Genomic DNA, 17,817 nt, shown 5'->3' with positions numbered 1-17,817 from the left:
GAAGAGTACCCTCAATGACCTTCCTACCTCGATGTAATGTTGTCAAATAATAGCTTGCCTATTTTTTTTTTTTAATTGAAAATTAAGTTTTTTTAATAAACTTCACTAATAATTTAAATATCATGATCAACTGTGCCTTGTTTATTCTTTTTATTTCTTTGAACAAATATGTATTCCCTATATTCACTTACACCACTGGATACTCAATGCAATCATTATTTTCCCTATCGTTATCACCCGATAGGCGAGCTTTCCCTTTCCACTCGCAATTAAAATCGCATTATCGCATTACCGTGCTAGACAACGACTGCAAACAGCTTATGATCCACGGAGCATCCGAATACTTCATCAGCTTTTTCCACCCAACAAAACTGCATTCAAACCCTCCCTTTTGGCACACGCGCCACACAGCAAATGGTGTTGCAAATGGATGTGATTAAAAAATTACGCTCGATTTAGACTTGTTGCACAACGACGTACGAATACTGCCCACCTTCAGTTTCAATGTTCCATGGAATTTAAGAGAAGAAATGAAAAAAAACTAAGCCCATAAATACACCAGCTGACCAGTGCAGTCGTTGCAGTTAGGCTTTTTTTTGCAAATGCCTTTAAATGCAATCGACCACAGCACGAACGCCCGTCTGATAAACGGAGTGTACGTGATGCCACTAGCTCGCTAATGGGACCCTCACACTGTGCCACCGTTAGCCACTGAAACTGTAAGCAGTCGGGTTGGCTTTCTTTTTGCCCTTTCGATTAGGGTTCGCTTTTCTGCAATTTTCTTTGTCCTTCGAAATTCATTTTCATTAGCCTTTCGGTGGCCCCCCTTTCCCTCGGGGGCTAATGGGATACATCTTCGTGAGGGTATTTGTAATTACTTGCCGAGCTGTAGGGTAGCTAAAACAAACAAAAAGCCACATCGATTGATGCTAACGATCATTTTGCATATCACCCTACAGGGATGAGTTACAATGTTGTCATTAGTTTTTTTATTCCTGCATACAATTTCATTTAATGGAAAAACAAAATCAATAATAACGTGTTTAAACAACCAAATAATCAATCTATAATAATCCGTACCACCATTGCATCTAAAAAATTTACCTATTTTTGGTAAAAAAGAGTCGAAAAGCTGAATGAAGATGAACAACGCAACGCTTTAAAATTCCCCAAACTGTCTTAATCTTACCCAACGATCGCCACAACCTAAATGTTTGCGATCCTCTTCCCAAATTCACTCGCCGTTTCACGCTAAACCCTTCCCGCAACATAATCGGTGGGTACACGATTGCTGAAACTTTCACTTTCAACCAGCAAGCTCAACATGTTTTCAGCTTCCTAATCATGAGCGATCGTCTTGCCTCTATTTTCGGGGCGGGAGCATTTTCATTCGATTACTTCAGCACTGAACGATCGACTAGACAGATTAATTTAATCCAACAGTCCAATTCCAACGTCTCTTACTCAGCCATACGAATGCACTACCGGTCGATCAGGTTTTCTGATGTGTTTTTTGGGGTGACTGTTTGCCTTTCGATACCGCAGGTTGGTTGTGATGATTATGCGCCTAATTTAAATTCTGCCAGTAGTGTTGCTCCGTACGAGGGCAGGATTTCCTTATCCTATTGGTATTTGAAATCGTCGCGTAAAGTTCATGCGCTTTTTTTATTCCAATTGGTGAAGTGTTTAGATGTTAGATAGTGTTTGTTTTAGCGAGACGAAACTAAATCTCTGTTTAAATTCACATCGATCGTTGGAAATAAAAAATCACATTGACATAAACAAAAACTATGTATAGTCTCATCATTCAATTAAATGTGCACCATCAGCCACAGTTACAATAGTTTCGCCAATCCCATTTCCCCCAATCAAACTCGCTTGGCCTCGAAAAAAAAAACACAGAAGTCTATCGCCACAAACCAGACTGACCTACAAAACGGAACTTGCTGCCTTCCTTGTTTTGCACTAAACCAAAGCAACCAACTCCTCAGGTCCCTACCGGTTTTCATTAGATAATGCGTGACCAGATCATGCTTCCTTTCTTCTGAACCGATGCTCGAGCCCCCGTCTACGATTGTTAACACAGCACGTACCAAACCCTTTTCTCCCTATTTTGTTTGCACCGCATCCTATCTAGGGCTTGTAACCTACAACACACACGCGCGAGACGGGAACATGTTGTGCGTGGAGCGGTCCATCACCGACCGACATACACACACACACACACACACACACACACACACACACACTCACACACACACACACACACACACACACACACACCGAGAAACAGGTAAATGCCCATTCCGGAAAAAACGCAGCGGGGACGCAAACTGTGCGCGATCGATTGTTGCTAAACGAAAGCAACATTATTAGCGATCTGTTTTTGCGATGCTTCGGCAATGAAAAATAAGGGTGGTCTTGCTGCTGTTGTTGTTGTTGTTGGCTGTGATCAGTGAACTATGGAGAAAGGAGACGCCAGTGAGTGAAGTGTAGCGCTCACACGTACGCCTAAGGTATCTCTCACCGGCCGCTTTTTCACAAGGCCGGTAGCAGATCAAGATGAAGCGCTGATGAACATCATTATGCTTCATGAACAAACCTGCGCCACAGTAGCTAACAAACGAAAGGCGACGCTTGCTGAGTTTTTGTTGGCACATTTATCCCTATTGATCTCTATTGATGATACTAGAGCAATGAATAGTTCTAAAGGAACAAATATTAAGCCAATTTTAAACACCATGACTATCATGACGAAAACTTAAGAATATTCAAAAATTATTAATAATTTTTTTACATATGAATAAAAAAAGAAAATAGCTATTAATACGATATTTGTGAAAAATGCAGTAAAATACTCCTTAAAAACAAAAGTTTGACATACAAATTGCATACATTTTGGCGTTTGTTGCAAATGAACCAATTTTAAGCATTGAGCTTGTAAATAGCATGATTAAGTCTTGCTTTAAATGTTAAATTGTATATGTTTAAATGATTAAATATTGTAACCTATCAATTGATATTCATTTAAAATGAATCAAATATAGTTTTTACTAACAAATTGCATAACACTATAAATTCAACTGTTTGTTTTTTTCAGTATTATTGTTGACTAAATTTAGGCTCAAAATAATTTAATTATATCCGGTTTAACATGAGATTTAATCAAATTGTTTGACAAACCCCACCACAATCGTACATTTAAATCCGTTTGACAACGCACAGCATAAACGTGAATGCCAAAAAAGGGGCCTTGGTCAAGGTTTGCTCTCGCAAATCCCTCCTCGAACCTTCCTCAACGAAAGGGCTCAAACCATCGCTCGAAAGAAAGCAAGCGAGAAAAAGAGCAAACACACACACCTAGCGTCACCGAACACAAGCGTCGAACCGATTCCCCAACGCTCGCTGCTCAGCTGTGCCAAAGAAAACGGAAACCTTCTTCGGGCGCTCTTTCACTCACGCTCTTTTCTTCGCATCAAGCGGGCCCCGAGTGAGAGCGCCCACTTCCTATCGTGTCTTTCACTCGCGTAACCGCCGACACTTTGCGCGGCCAGGTTTATTTTTTTCCTGACACGGCCCCACACTATAAAACCGATCGTCCGGAAGCAGCGCACGCTTAATATTACCTTGATCTTGAACCGGTACGTATCATGGGCGGGCTGGACCGTTCATCATTGCATGGATTCAGCGGATTGGATTGGTACAGGAAAAAAGCGGACGAAAATGTGATTCTTAAAAGGATGCAGTTTTCTTTTTCGTGATTTCAAACAAAATAGTGAATAATTGGACAAATAATTCAAATATTTTGGGTGAAAAAGTGCATACAAGTGCAAGCAAGTTTGAGCAGTTTCTGTTCGTGCGTGTGCAATCCTTCCGTGGATGCTAAAGATCGTGTATATATGTGGACAGTGGAGTACAAGCACGAACACAAGCAAAATTTCGAACGTTCGAAAACAGGAATTCGACCGAAATCGGTGTCAAAAAATTAACAAAACAATGCGTTTTTTTTCTCTCTCGCTTTCCTTTCTTTGCCCTTTTCCTGCTGGTGTACAAGACGCACTGAAGCCAAACAAAAAGTTTTTGGTGTTGGTGTGGACTGCCTGCGGTGGCATAATGTTTATGCATTTTTTGAACGCTTCGTTCCACGGTTCGGTTGCATTTCGTCCCGCCGGATGGATTAATTTGAAACTGTTTTCCCCCCTTTTTGGGGGTTTAACCCAATGCCCCTGAAACACTTAATGCTGGACTCGGTTGCACGAAGATGTAGATGTAGAAAGGCATTCCTTCACTCTACATTAATTGTCTTGTAATTGCTACCCTGTGCTTATGTGTTGATTGATCAAACGAAACATTTCGACCTTTCATTAAATTCTAACAGTGATCCCATAACCTCACACGATCATTATCGCTGCTGGGGCTTTCCTTTTTACCATGTCCAGTTACGCTACAGTCCAAAAGGGGTGGCTGTCTGTCTGCCTTATCAACACGCTCTCCAGCGGCAACGGATCGTGTCGCACCCGTAGCGTGATGATTTATCTGATCGGCGCCCGATCTGCCGGCCCTCAATTACACGCACTTCACGGACGCTGGGCACCAGCGCTGAAACTAAGCTTTGAAGATAACTAAGCTGACCCGCTTTTCGTCGCTCGCACAGGCGCAGTGAAATTTTCCATCACCCGTCCGCCCGCCAATAATAGCAATCTTCTTTTCCTTTACAAGCGTATTTCTTCTCGTGTTTTTTTTTTTCTCTGGCCTCTCATATCGCTCAATGTACGTCATTTGCCTGATTTTTCCTGTCTTTTTTTCTCTCTTTTCAAATCGCTCCACAATGGAATTGTGGAATTTTCGGCCACACAGCGTCGCGATCAGAAACGTCGCGCCGAAACGCCGTAACGGAATCTTCTCTTGCCAAATTCGAAGCCGCAAGTGTGCACCTGTGAGGTGTGGTGTGTGCGTGAGTGTGCGTGTGTGTATACGGAGAACCAGCTGACCAGCGATGATTAGCATAGGCAGGCGGAACGAGCGGCGGCCAATGGCGGTCGGGTTGGTGTGGATCGTCCTCATCGGAGTGGCCGTTGCGGCGCAGGAGCAAGATGCCAATGTGAAAGTGGAAATGTCAGGTAAGTGCGAGCGTGATCGAATGTTTCTTAGAATTATATTGAACGTTTTAGAGGAAATAGAGTCTATAAGAAGCTGTCGCATAATTTCAAACACTAAACTAATGAACAATAATGAAGCTTCCCATAAAACAAATTGATATTAAGCGTTTATTAGCACTTACCGAACTCAAAAGGTAAAAAAACAATTTAAATTAAAATCACATTCAACATTTCTTCAGAAACAATTTGCGCGAATCGAATTAAGTAAAGTACCAATCGCCTGCCAATCACGATCACAAATATTGAACCGGCGCTGATGCGAACGGCGACCGCAACGCTGGTAAACAAATACCTAATCACACTCACTGCCATCATAACCGGTGCCGCTCGTCTGCAGCACACCCATCAGCGAGCTACCGATTCATGATCATTTCCCTTCCACGCGGTGATGATGGGCCATTAAGCTAACTTAAAGCCATAAACATCACCATGGTACGGGCGCTTCCAGCTGGAGATCATCTTAATTTCTTCACCACCACCAACACGAAGGAGAAGCATACACAGGCCCTTTTACGGTCCCTATTAATGGGACTCTTGCATGCCCGCTTCAGGCACGCAAATCTTTCAAAAAAAAGATCCGTCCGATGCATTACATGCTTCTAATTCTCTTCCTTCCTACTTAAACACACGCTAAGACCCGCCGTACAACGTTTCACGGGCAAACAAATCAACCGTACCTTACCCCGCACGGGCCTTTGGCAGCGGGTCCCAAAACTTGGGACCAAAACATTATTCACGCTACCCTAACCCGGCGCGAGAGTGGTTTTACTTTCTACTGGCTCGTTTTGGAGACGGGCGGTGAAATACAAATCGATGTTTGTTTTGTATCGTCCGGCCCCATCCCTCGCTTAGGCAGTGCTTTGTGCTGTGGGACGAAATTGGGCGCTGGGAGAAAGTATACTACAAATGACGGTGGCTTGTAGGCCTGGGCAGTGGTGGATTCCGCGCTAAGAAAGCGCGTGAACCGTAATCATGGGATGCTCTCGCTTATTCAAGCTAGCTGATGACAGGAGAGTTCAAGGTCGTATTCCATCAGACTTAGATTTGATCTTGCTAGTAGCGGTACAACATTTGTTTCTCCGTTTGATAGCACGATGACAGCTTAGGTTAGGACGCAGAAGTAATGCATTGGCTCTAGGAACCTTCCCGAAGCAGTGTAGACCATTATCTAACTTTTCTTGTAGTTTTTGCATTTTCAGTAATTAATTTTGTTAACATTCAACCTTCATTTCATTCATACATACACTTTCAAAAGAAGAATTTCACCTCCATTTTGCGCTACAAAACACCTACAGCTACAGGCCCGATTTGACCTGAATGGCAATTGCAAAAGAAAAGCTTCATTTTCACCGGTTGGCTATATTTTACGCACCTCGACCATCGGAGTCCTACATTTAATGCCGGCACGAAAGTGAATCGTAAATCAATAGAAATGCTACCGTTTGGCTCTACGCTCAGCAGCTTGCTTTAAAAAAAGCTTACCAAATACGAAAGGCGGGAAAATCTTCAATGAAAGGTGGAATGAAAAGAATTTCAATGAAATTATGTGCTTTAGTTAATTTTTACAGTACAATGTTACTGTAAATGCAGCTTATTGTTTCTGTATTTTACGCACTCAATCGAATCAATCGAAAGATTTCAACTCACCAAGAAGCGACGAACCTTTGTGCGACGAACAGTGACTTCAATGCATGATGATCCCATCGATTTGACAATGCGTGTAGAAAGTGAACCGGAACAACGCGACAGTAGGGAGAGGACTCATTTAAATGTTACAATAGAATGCGGATGTCACACATCGGTGTTGTGAATTAATTTCATCTCATTTGCCTTTCTCATGTTACTGCAAAATCAAAACGACTAGATAATCCATATTGGTTTGTGTTATTGCGCCCATATAAAAAGGCCATCAATTAAACTACACTTCCGCTTATACCACCCACACACACGCAACGGCCTCAAAAAGAATCCACTCCCGCGCACAGGTATACACTAAAAAAACGCTTTCACTTTCCTGCCCGCCTAAACCGTGGTGCGTGTGCTGAATCATCGAGAAAGAGTTTAAATCTCGACACACCATTCCTTTGCATGCCATCTTGCCTGGAGGAAACGAGCGTTCCTCGCAGCGTGTGACCTATTTCGATTGGTTCGCGCGCGAATCCTGTTCCTCCAGGCAAGGCTGTGGCCTACATACGGGATAAACGGGCTTGACACGCTTGCAAGCCCTTGATAACGATACACCTTCCTATGGCGCAAATGGGTGTGTGCCTTACATCATTCCGCCGTACCGATTGCAAAGGCTTCCCGTACCCGTTGTTGTCTAACGGTGCTGCAAGCAAGCAAAACCGGACCCATTCGTTGACATACACGCTCGCACACTCGACCCGGCACAGAAGTTGTCATAGTCCATATCCGTGGTCGCCTCGTGGTTTGATCTGTTTCTGTTTTGCGCTCTACGTCTAATTATTGCTAATCGGCTGCATGGCTTTCGAGATCCTTCCTAAGGCACATCGCTCATCATCTTTGTTTTTCCGCGTCCAATGAAGACACGGACAGGGAACGTGACAAAAAACGCTCCAGCAAATGCGTGTGAATAATTGGAACAAATCGAGAAACTGGGGCTGCAACTACTGCAAAACCGTACACCGTACTACATTTTATTTCCCCTTGCGGCAAGATGACAAACTTGCTCCAGCACGCCGAGCAACGCGGCCTATCTGCTCCAGAATGCGGTTTACTAAAACGGGAAGATTGGAAAACCACAAGAACCACCACCGAGACATCAAAACGGTCCCTTTTAATAAGGTCCCATTACTTCCTACCCTAAACGAAGGTGTAATTTATCGCTTGCGCTTAGGTCTAAAGAGCTGTGCTTTATTGCATGCTCTCCCCCCTCCCTGTCGCGTTAACTGGCTATTATTTACGATTATTTTCCTTCTATTTTTCTCTCTCTCTCTCCCAACAGCTACAGTCGATTCTTCAGCCCTGCTCGAGGCGGCGCTCTGTGCGGTCAAACCCAACCCGGGCCAGTGCGTACGGCAACAGGCCGCCCGTGTGCTGGGCAACTGGGAAGACATTCTAAACGCCAAGAAGATGGAAATGCTCGGTAAGTGTTCTTGGGAGAATTGGACTGCCTACTTCACATTCAAATCTATTGCCCCTTAGAACCTTCTCATTCTCACCGCCACTGTAAAACTAAAAGTAAAGAATTTATTAAAGACCCTCTATATTGCACAGCTCGTAAAAGGCCAATCTAACGGCAATCGGTTTATGAATTTGTTTCTTGTTTCGCTTTCGCTTATTTTGCTTTATGCAATAAGCAAAATCGGCGATCATCTCAGAACGTTCTCACCATCCAGCTCACGATTTGATGCTTAAGCCCACTGGCAAAGGGATAATGAGCTACTTCTCGTGGAAGTGATCGTTAGTTCCTAACGGAAAAGGGGGTTGATTGATTTTCCTCCAAACATCCCGCACGAAGCGGCGATAACGACTTCATTAGTGGTGTTTTGCTTGCCCGTCATCATCATCATCATCACTATCATCATCACCAACGTTTGGGTGTATTGATGGGTAGGTTTTACCGTTCGATCGACGTTAACTGTTCAACTGATCGGTTAAGTTAAGGGATGACCTACTGGCCTTTGTAAGGTTGAGTGAGGTACACTTCATACTTGTAATGTGACATAAATCAAGCGGAAAATTTTCTGAAAAATAGCAGCAAAAACATATTCCGCATAAGTTTTTTATCGAAATCTATTAGTTTAATGTACAGAACTCTCATACAAACAATCCCTGGTTTGAATTATTACTGCAAATTTCAATTTTAATAACGATCGTTATTGTTAATTAATCAACAGACTCACTTTCAAACATCTTCTCAAACATTTTTCATCTATATTTTCCTCTTTTTATGGACAAAATCACACAATGTCTTTTACACTTTCTATCACTTAACTTTCCACCCTCTTTGCCTACTTAATAAAACAATTTGCAATATTACAATTAGCCAGTAAAAACACACCCAAATTTGATCATGCTTTGCAGCGAAATAATAATCTACGATGGGATTCATTTTGGGGGAAACTCACAAACCCACAATAAAGCACTAATTGTTAGGCCCCAATTTTTGCAAATGACCCAAGTGAAGTGATTGCGCTGGTGTAGCATTTCAAACAGAAAGATAATTATTTAGAAATCATGTCGTATTTCATTTGCACAAAAGGAGCTTTCTCGCTTGGTGTAGTTTTGAAGCGTTTTAAAGACCTTTTTTGGTATCTTTGGACGCTCATATTTTCAATGTTTGAAGTGATCAATCGGTGTTTATTTGTCTGACATCGAGACACTGTAGAAGATAATGGTGTCGAATATTCAATTAAAAACAACTTTCCCTACAAAAGCTTCCGCGTATCTTCATTTTTCATTTTCTTTGACCCTGGGCATTAGAGGGAATTTCCCTTTTTTTCTTGTTACCAAACAGCGTGTCTCTGTACATTCCCCACGAACTCTAATGTCATTCCGTATAAAAAAGCGACAAATGCTTCCTCTTTTCATCACTTGCAAGCATCCTTCATCCTCCATCTCCTTGTTTGCAGCAAGATTTATTTCAACAACCAACGAACGATTTCAATAATCGTGCCACTGGGAAAAAAGCACCCCGCGCATACGATAATTGTACTCCGATAAAGGGCTGCTTGCCAAAGAAAACGGCGGTATACCGGTAGCCTTACCGGTACGGTTCCGTCATGCCACAGTTTCATTCCACCAGCACAGGAAAAGGTCATCTTCGTTCGGCGTTTGCAGCATCGATCATGGTGACTTGATCGTGCCTGGAAATGGAAAGTCACAGACCTTCTCACGGCGTCTACCGCATCTTCCGCAGCCAATTGCCGGGCTTGCCAATACCGGTAGGCCGCCAACTATCGCCATTGTGTTCAATTATGCTGCTGCCGAATGCACCATCCATAGACCATGATGATCTTCTCCCTCGGGTGGTGTGCAATGAAAGTTTGCTGGACGAAATAGTTTGAACAAGGCAGAGCGTGATCACTTTCGCCACCCACCGGCACCGTTGCGGCACTAGAAGTGATTCTCGCAACGAAAGATTCAAGAAGATGGCACCCCGTATGTGTGCTTTCCCTTTTGTGTTGATGTTCGTTTGGCGACAGCAATTTCTATCGTTTCAGTTTGCACATCCCCAAACAGGGCGGCCTTTCCGATTTGGCATGTTTGGCAGTGAGCAGGGACAAGCGTTTATCTGGAGGGCTTGCGGATAAAAGAAACAGGGAAATCGGGATGCATGTACTGCATTCCGTGCAGGCGTAGGTTTAGAAACCGATGTCTTTCCCTGCGAAACGACGTGTTAATCCGACAGCGACGCTCCTGCGGAATGTTGACTGTGTGGAAATGTGTGGGGAATTGAGCGTGGATTAAACGCATGCTAACAGATATCTTCTGTCGTGCTATCTGGGTAGGAATGTGGGTAGGGAATTTTCATACCGAACTTGAAGAGCTTGGGAAAGCTTGATGGAAGACACAGGAATTGAAATATGCACATCAAGTAAATGTCTTTCGTTGGGGTATTAAATCAAAACCTGTTAGGCTATAAGGTACTGAAACATTCTTGAACTATGAAATAGGAAACATTTCGACTTGAAAAATTATGATTTTATTTAAACTGTTTAATCAAAGTAAAATAATTAGGAAAAAATCTCCTGCATTCTTGCATTTATAAAACTCATTACGAGAGACTTCAACGTTCTTGCAAACAACGAACCTCATTTCTTATATCGAGGAACATTATTACTTCCGAGCATGATATACTGATGACAGTTCAAGATGAAGCCACTTGCATAGATTCACCACAATGACCCACAACCGGACACTAACCGGTTTGTCAAGCCTATTCAGCCTTCGGTGCCATCTCGCATTCATTTGCTTTTTTCCAACCATCCAGTGCCACACTTCCTATCTAGCCTTTCGAGAGCATCCCGCCGTCAATGGTTTTTCCCCGAAATGAACAGCCACACCATCCATCTGACCCGTTCGGCACGGAATAGAATCTAGATCGAGGAAACGATTGGCGTAGGCCTGTGCCCGATCCGGGCAAATTTTATCAGTAATTGGAGCAAACTGTAAAAACAGGAATAGCAACGGATCCACTTTCAGCGCATCGCCGCCGACTTTGCCAAACGTGTTTCTAGCGTGGCAAGGCGCGAACGAACCTGCTCGTACGGTTGAACCCGTTCGGAAAGTGTTTCATCATCCGGAGATATGAGGTTAAAGTGATTTGCGTCGATTAGGATTGTGCAAATTCACTTTCATCGGCGTGTTGAGAGCCAACTTTATGAGTGTGCTGGAATGTTCAATTTGTGGAACGGATGTAAGGAATGGAGAGTGAACATTGCTGGGGAAAATGATCATCACTTCCTTTGAGGGTTTTTGGCTTGAGTACAGTCTGAATGCACTAGTTGATCTTAGTTTGTGCTTTTTTAAGCACTGAAACAGTTTGAAACTGTTTAATCGTAACTGTGTGACTTTTACACTAACATGCAAACATGCAATAAAAAGACATTAAACTATTTAATTTAGCCATAATTTCAAATAATTGCATAAAACCATTAATTTTGTTTTATTGGTGTTTCTCTGCTGTACCTGTACAAATAACTTATCGATCTTTTTCCTCTTTAATTTTTTTTCCCAGCCGAAGCAGACAAGGAGGTCACGGCGCGACAGCAAAGCCGAGGTCTCAGTGATGCTGAGATTGCACGAGGCAAACCATCCACCCTGATGCAACAGATCGAGACGGGTCTCGGTGCCCTTTCGGAATTCGTATCGGAAGGTGTCGATGAGTGAGTTAAGCGCTTCCTTCTAACTGCATCCAATACGCAATTTTAAATGCATGTTCACCCATTACAACCAGATATGTATCCGACAAGGAGGAGGGCAAGGAGGAGGAAGCCTCATCGAAGACGCACATCCACCATCTGCTGAAGCTAGGTAACGCAGCCGGTCCGGCCCGGGACGGTGCCCCGTCGGGCGCGCGGACGCCGACGACGAGGACTACCGCGATCAGCTCGCTGCTGTGGAGGATGGTTTGGTGGATTATGCTGGCTTGGCGGGCAGCCCGGATAAAGCACTTGGTAGAGGCAAGCAAGAGGGTGACCAACTGGATTATGGGTTTGGTAGTGGCGAACCTAGTGCTGGTGGTCATGGAGGTGGGTCTCGTAGCGCCATTGGCGGCGACAGCGGCGAAGGCGATAGGACGGCTACGACTGGCTACGACAGTGCGGTACAGCAATCGGCATCGGCGGCACGGGAGCAGGAGAGCAGGCGGGAGATGGTGACGGGTAGCGAGCGAGTCCAGGGTGAGGTAGCGGAGGGGCGCCGTTTGGTTGCCACTTCGAAGCCGGCACCGACCGCCGCACCGGCCGTGCGCTTCGTAGACGATGACGTCGGTGGCCTGCGAAGACGACGTACGCACACCAACGGGCGAGACCTTTTCTTGCCTTTCTATGCTTTGAGTACATTGGGTCCAATTTTGAGCTACAACACCAAAACACCACAGAAATCCCAGCAAAACTCCCTACGACCCCAACCACCCGTTCGTTGAGACTATTGTATGGGGAAAGGGTAGTGGTCCCGGTGTTTTTTGACCTTTGGCTCCATATGGAGCTACGCTCCAGAGTTCCTTCTCCTTGTGCAAAGGCATTGTAAGCCTCCCAAGTAGTACACCTTTTTCTGGAATATCCTTTTAGTTTGAGGGTACACTATTTCACTTCCAAATCTCGAAACAGGACTAAGAGAGGAGTGTGAATTGTGCCATTGATCCCTTTAGTTATTCCTTGATTTCTTGAAATCAATCCAAACAGATCAATTCGATATGATGAAACAATTTACAGACAGAACACATCCCCGTCACACGCGTAACACAGGATCAGAAACACCCGTTTACACACGTAAGGATGAAACGACACCAGTTCCAAAAACACTTTCCACCAAATACTCCAGCCACCAACAACACCATTTTTTCCTCAACTTTTTTGTTACGATCTCACTGTCGCATAAATCTACCAAAAATTATTTCAACCCAAAGCAAAACAAAAAAAAATACCAGCAAAATCCATTGGTCACCTTCTGGGACGGCATGTGCATGTGCATGAATGGTTTCGGAACGTGGCTAGTAACAGGGATCATCATCCACTAATTTGGCATGACAAAAGAGTGTTTTATGTTTCGGCCAACTGCACGCTTGCACGTACATTTATCGCTTATGCAGCAAAAACAACAACAAAAAAACTCTATCATACAATCATATACATTTACCCAGACATACACACAGCTCATCAGCATGTTTACACCTACCACCACTTCATCCGTCACACATTATTACCCCGCAGCACGCTGCAAGCAGTTCATCATACTCATTATCCGCTTTATCATTCGATTGATCATACCTGTCAGGGCGAGACGCAGCAGCTTTGCGAAGGTCTCGCCATTATCGCCTGCATGCATCGGCAACCCGTGTTCCCATCACGTTACCATCGTTTTTGTGCCATTTCGTAGTTTCATGCTTGATTTGTTTTGTTTGTTTGTTTTGTTTTGTTTTCGCCATCTGTTGTTCCGTTTGCTTTTCTCCTATTTTTTGTTTTTTTTGTTTCTCCTTGTACAGCGTATCTTTGCGTATGAGTTTTTTGTGTGTGTTTTTGTTTACTTTTTTTTTACTTTTTTGTAATGTGTTTGTATTAATCAACAAGTTTTTATTGTTCATTCTCTTTTTTTTTCATTTAAATGATATATTATCAATTAGATAACGATTTTCAAAAACGCTTTCATGAAACTTTTCTTATTTCTGTTATTCTTTTTTCGATATCATTAGTTCTATTTATCTATTGTTTTGAATTTAAAATTGTCTAGTTTTACTTAATTTTGCATTCAACCTATTAAATAAGATAATCAATTCCACAAAATTATTGTGATATGTTACAATTCACACGAAAAAAGCATTCAAACGGAACAAAACTAAAACAAATCTCAAACAACCGCATAGAAATCATCATTCTCATCAACATCATCCAATACAACAAGAAAGATGCTTTGAAACGCTTTTTTGTAGTTATTTAAACCTAATCCATTATTAACATGTTGTAGTAGAAACCTTATAGTTGTCTAACAGATAGAAATTACCCATAACCTCCCCGTAGAAAAAAAATCTAGCTCAATTGCTTTCATGTGTGTTTGTGTGCATGTATGTGTGTGCTTTTGCGTGTGAGTGTGAATGTAGCTAAAAAGAAAACAAGCTAATGCGTGATTGTGAAGCGTGTTCTTAGTAGTAGCAATTTGTTGCTTTCGTTTTGCTAACCGTATCCGCAGTAGATATCCGTAGTTCCGTACTAACGCAAAACATACACCCTGGTTTGGGAAGCGCAAAAGAATTTTATTAACCATTGTTTCTACTTTTTACCTTCCTTCCTTTCATCCTTTACAACTGAAAATCGAACCCTTGTTTTGTTCACATTCACTCCGAATGGCGCAACACAAACTGGTGCTATTATTTCCCCCAATTCCCACATTAATACACACAATCATTAGGCAAGCGTAAGGGCAAGAAGAAGAAGACGTTCATGAAGCTGTTCATTCTGGGCGCTGCACTGAAGGCCAAAATCGAACTGCTGCTCAAGATCTTGTCGTTCAAGCTGCAGCTGAAGTTCTTCGCCGTGGCACTGATCGGCCTGCTGATCAACATTGCCCGATTCTGGATCGATTTCAAGAAGCAACCTTCTCCACAAAAGGTTCATCAAGCGTTCGTTGATGGTTCGATAAAAGGCTCGTCGTTTCTAACGCACCGCTCCCTTCCGCTTTCAGGTGATCTACTACGAACATGCGCAGCATCAGCATCACTACGACGATCACGGTGACGGTGATTTCGGTGGCTACTGGAAGCGATCGCTCCACAATGTCCATGACGACGAAGGTCCCAGCTACCCGGGTGGACACGATCGTGCGGAGCGTTACGACGAGCCCTACCTGTACCGCAACCCGAAGTACACCCCGTCTACCAACCATTACGCACCACAGCTTGCCGATCCGCACGCGATGGCGTACCAGCAGCAGCGGCCATACTAATAATGCAAGCGCGATGCGCGTACGAACGCGAACCGCATTTTCCTAGCATTGGGGTTACGTATCCCACTCGAGAATCCATTCCATCTTTGGTTCAGTTTGCGTTAGGTTGAGAGACGCTTCGCGGAGCGAGAGGCAGGCAGCATGTTTTATCATCACTCATTATCATACTGTCATTTTTTTCATCGATTTGTACAAATTTCGAAAGGGAAACGTACAACATCCTCCAATTTCTAACCCTTCCAGGATGCTGCCAGGAAGTAAGGCATTTGCTTTCGTTGTAAAGCATTCAAGATTCCAAACACCTGAAGCTAAAGGATATTGGGGAGGAGGTTGTGCATTTCTCTTACCGCTTGCCTTTTGCCGCGATTGTTCGGAAGAGAAGGGAGAGAGAGAGAAAACACTTAACGGATTCTGGAATACTCGTGTAGCTCTCCTACGACCATTTGGCTAACCCCACAGTAGAGTGTTGAATGGTGGGCCGTTAATTTATTAAAACTGTTAATTTATTGAAGTTATTTATTTGCTCACCAACTCGACCGTTTAGGCTAAGCCTACCGGCAGCAATCGGACGTTTCTGTTCGAATGGTTTCCCAGTTTTTCCACCCCTGGTTTGAAGTGAATTAATGTTAATGTTGTAGGTTACAAATAAAGCCTTTATGAAACGAAAATACACCCAAACGCTTTAGGCGCAAGCAGCTTTTTGAGTTGGAGACTTATAAAATAGATGCTAAATTGGTTGAAATTAAACAGCAAGCTTGATTTGACGACTGATTCATGTTATTGACTTTTCATTTGCTTGTGCACCGTGTTAGCTGTTATAAAGCCATGAAAATTCCAGTACTTTTATGCATTCCATTGGAAAACTTTCATGGAGTTTAATTACCAGCAATGATCTGCTTGCTCGCATAAAGCTTGGTCGCAAAAGTCTTGGTCGCCAAAGTAATGGTCGTAAAAATCTTGGTCACAGTCTTGGTCGCAAAAGTCTTGGTGGCAAACTTCTTGGTCGCGAAAGTCTTGGTAGCAAAAGTCTTGGTGGCAAACTCTTGGCCGCCAACTTCTTGGTCACAAAAGTTTTGGACGCAATAATCTTTGTCGCAAAAAACTTGATCGCAATTTTGACAATTGATTGTCATAAAATCCAAAATTTGCGATTGTGGTTGATCTAAAATTTACTATTGGGGTCCTTTCTGTTTTAAGTTTGTAGGCTGAAACAGTCTGTCCTACGTATAGGGGACGGTCCATTCAAGGCTTGAACCCATGACGAGATCATATTGTTAAGTCGTACGAGTTGACGGCTGTACCACAAGATCGGCCCCACAGGCAAAACTAGGTCAACATATTTTATCGCAAGATTTTGTCGGAGAATCCTGTCACACTATTTTTTGTTTCTTTTTTTTCGCAAAATTTAGTCGCATTATTTTGTTGCAAACTTTGTGTCGAAAAATTCTTGGTCACCAAATTCTTATTCGGGTTTTGTTTGGGTCTTTGCGATCCGTAGTACCAATCCAACCAACCTTCTTGGTACAGCGCATCGAACTCATCAGGCCATGGTGGGCATGGAACAGCACAACCCAACCCGTAAAGTCCTTGTAGGCTTTCAAGAAGGAAAAAGGGAACGTGGTAGCCCCAAGCCCTGGCGTAGACGCGTTAAGATTGGTAGATCTGGATCACCATTGAATTTTAACAACGGTGTACAGAAAAATAGAAGCATTTTAAAATTGTTTTCTTTTCTTTTGTCTCATTGGAATGAGTTATGATACTTCTATTAAACTAAAAACTGTTTAGATCGACTTTTTAATGCTTCTTGTTGTCAAGAAAAACAATCTTTCATGAGCTAACCTGATTGCGCTCGCATCGAATCGGCATTTGTTTGCATACATTTCAGGCTGAAATAATCTAGGCTGAAAGTCTGAGGCTAATTTTGCGTGTGGTTTGATATGGAATATGGACATGATTCCAGCCACCAAGTCACAAACTATAAAACATCGAGCTAGTATCGTTAAATCCTCTATTGCCCGTGAAGACCTCGTAACACTCGATGAAACAGTAACTCGTCGATGAAAAAGTAACATTAGCACTGTTACAAGACTCAAAACGTGAAGATGCTTAGGCTTCTCAGGGAATGCTTATGCATATTTGTCTATCCGATTCACTGAGCGCCAGTAGGAATATTGTTTTGTTCCTTATAATGGTCTTAATATAGTCTTAATATTCGTCTTGATCTTGATCAATGGTCTAGTTTACACATTGTATGTCCTCAGTACAAATCTCGAACAGCGATCATGTGCGGGTCACATTAAGCATTGTTATATATATGATGACTTATTTTGTAAACTGTGTAGTTATTTTTATATCAATTTTTGTTTGTGTGTCTACTATTATCCGCTTGATGTAGGCTAAAAACTATTCATGTTAAGATGTTAATGTTATCTGTGTCTGTAAAAATCTCCGTTGATCAACACCTTGGATCAACACTTACGTTGGTGATGATGATGATTTTCATTTTATTATTTTTAAGATAAAAAATAATAAA

General features: G+C 42.8%; 1 protein-coding gene across 1 annotated transcript; it reads left to right on the top strand.

Moving 5' to 3' along the window:
• Positions 1 to 3,542: 3,542 nt before the first annotated feature.
• On the top strand, positions 3,543 to 16,055 carry LOC120897206. Its single transcript, XM_040301881.1, has 7 exons — positions 3,543 to 3,641; positions 4,858 to 5,120; positions 8,125 to 8,265; positions 11,863 to 12,010; positions 12,082 to 12,158; positions 14,751 to 14,950; positions 15,024 to 16,055. Exons 2-7 carry the CDS (start codon positions 4,997 to 4,999, stop codon positions 15,282 to 15,284), a joined length of 951 nt encoding a protein of 316 aa, XP_040157815.1. The 5' UTR covers positions 3,543 to 3,641; positions 4,858 to 4,996; the 3' UTR covers positions 15,285 to 16,055.
• The last annotated feature ends 1,762 nt before the right edge of the window (positions 16,056 to 17,817 follow it).

Source organism: Anopheles arabiensis, chromosome 2 (genome assembly GCF_016920715.1).
Source record: "Anopheles arabiensis isolate DONGOLA chromosome 2, AaraD3, whole genome shotgun sequence".
NCBI classification, from domain to species: Eukaryota; Metazoa; Arthropoda; class Insecta; order Diptera; family Culicidae; genus Anopheles; species Anopheles arabiensis.
This window is presented reverse-complemented; position numbering and strand designations above follow the sequence as displayed.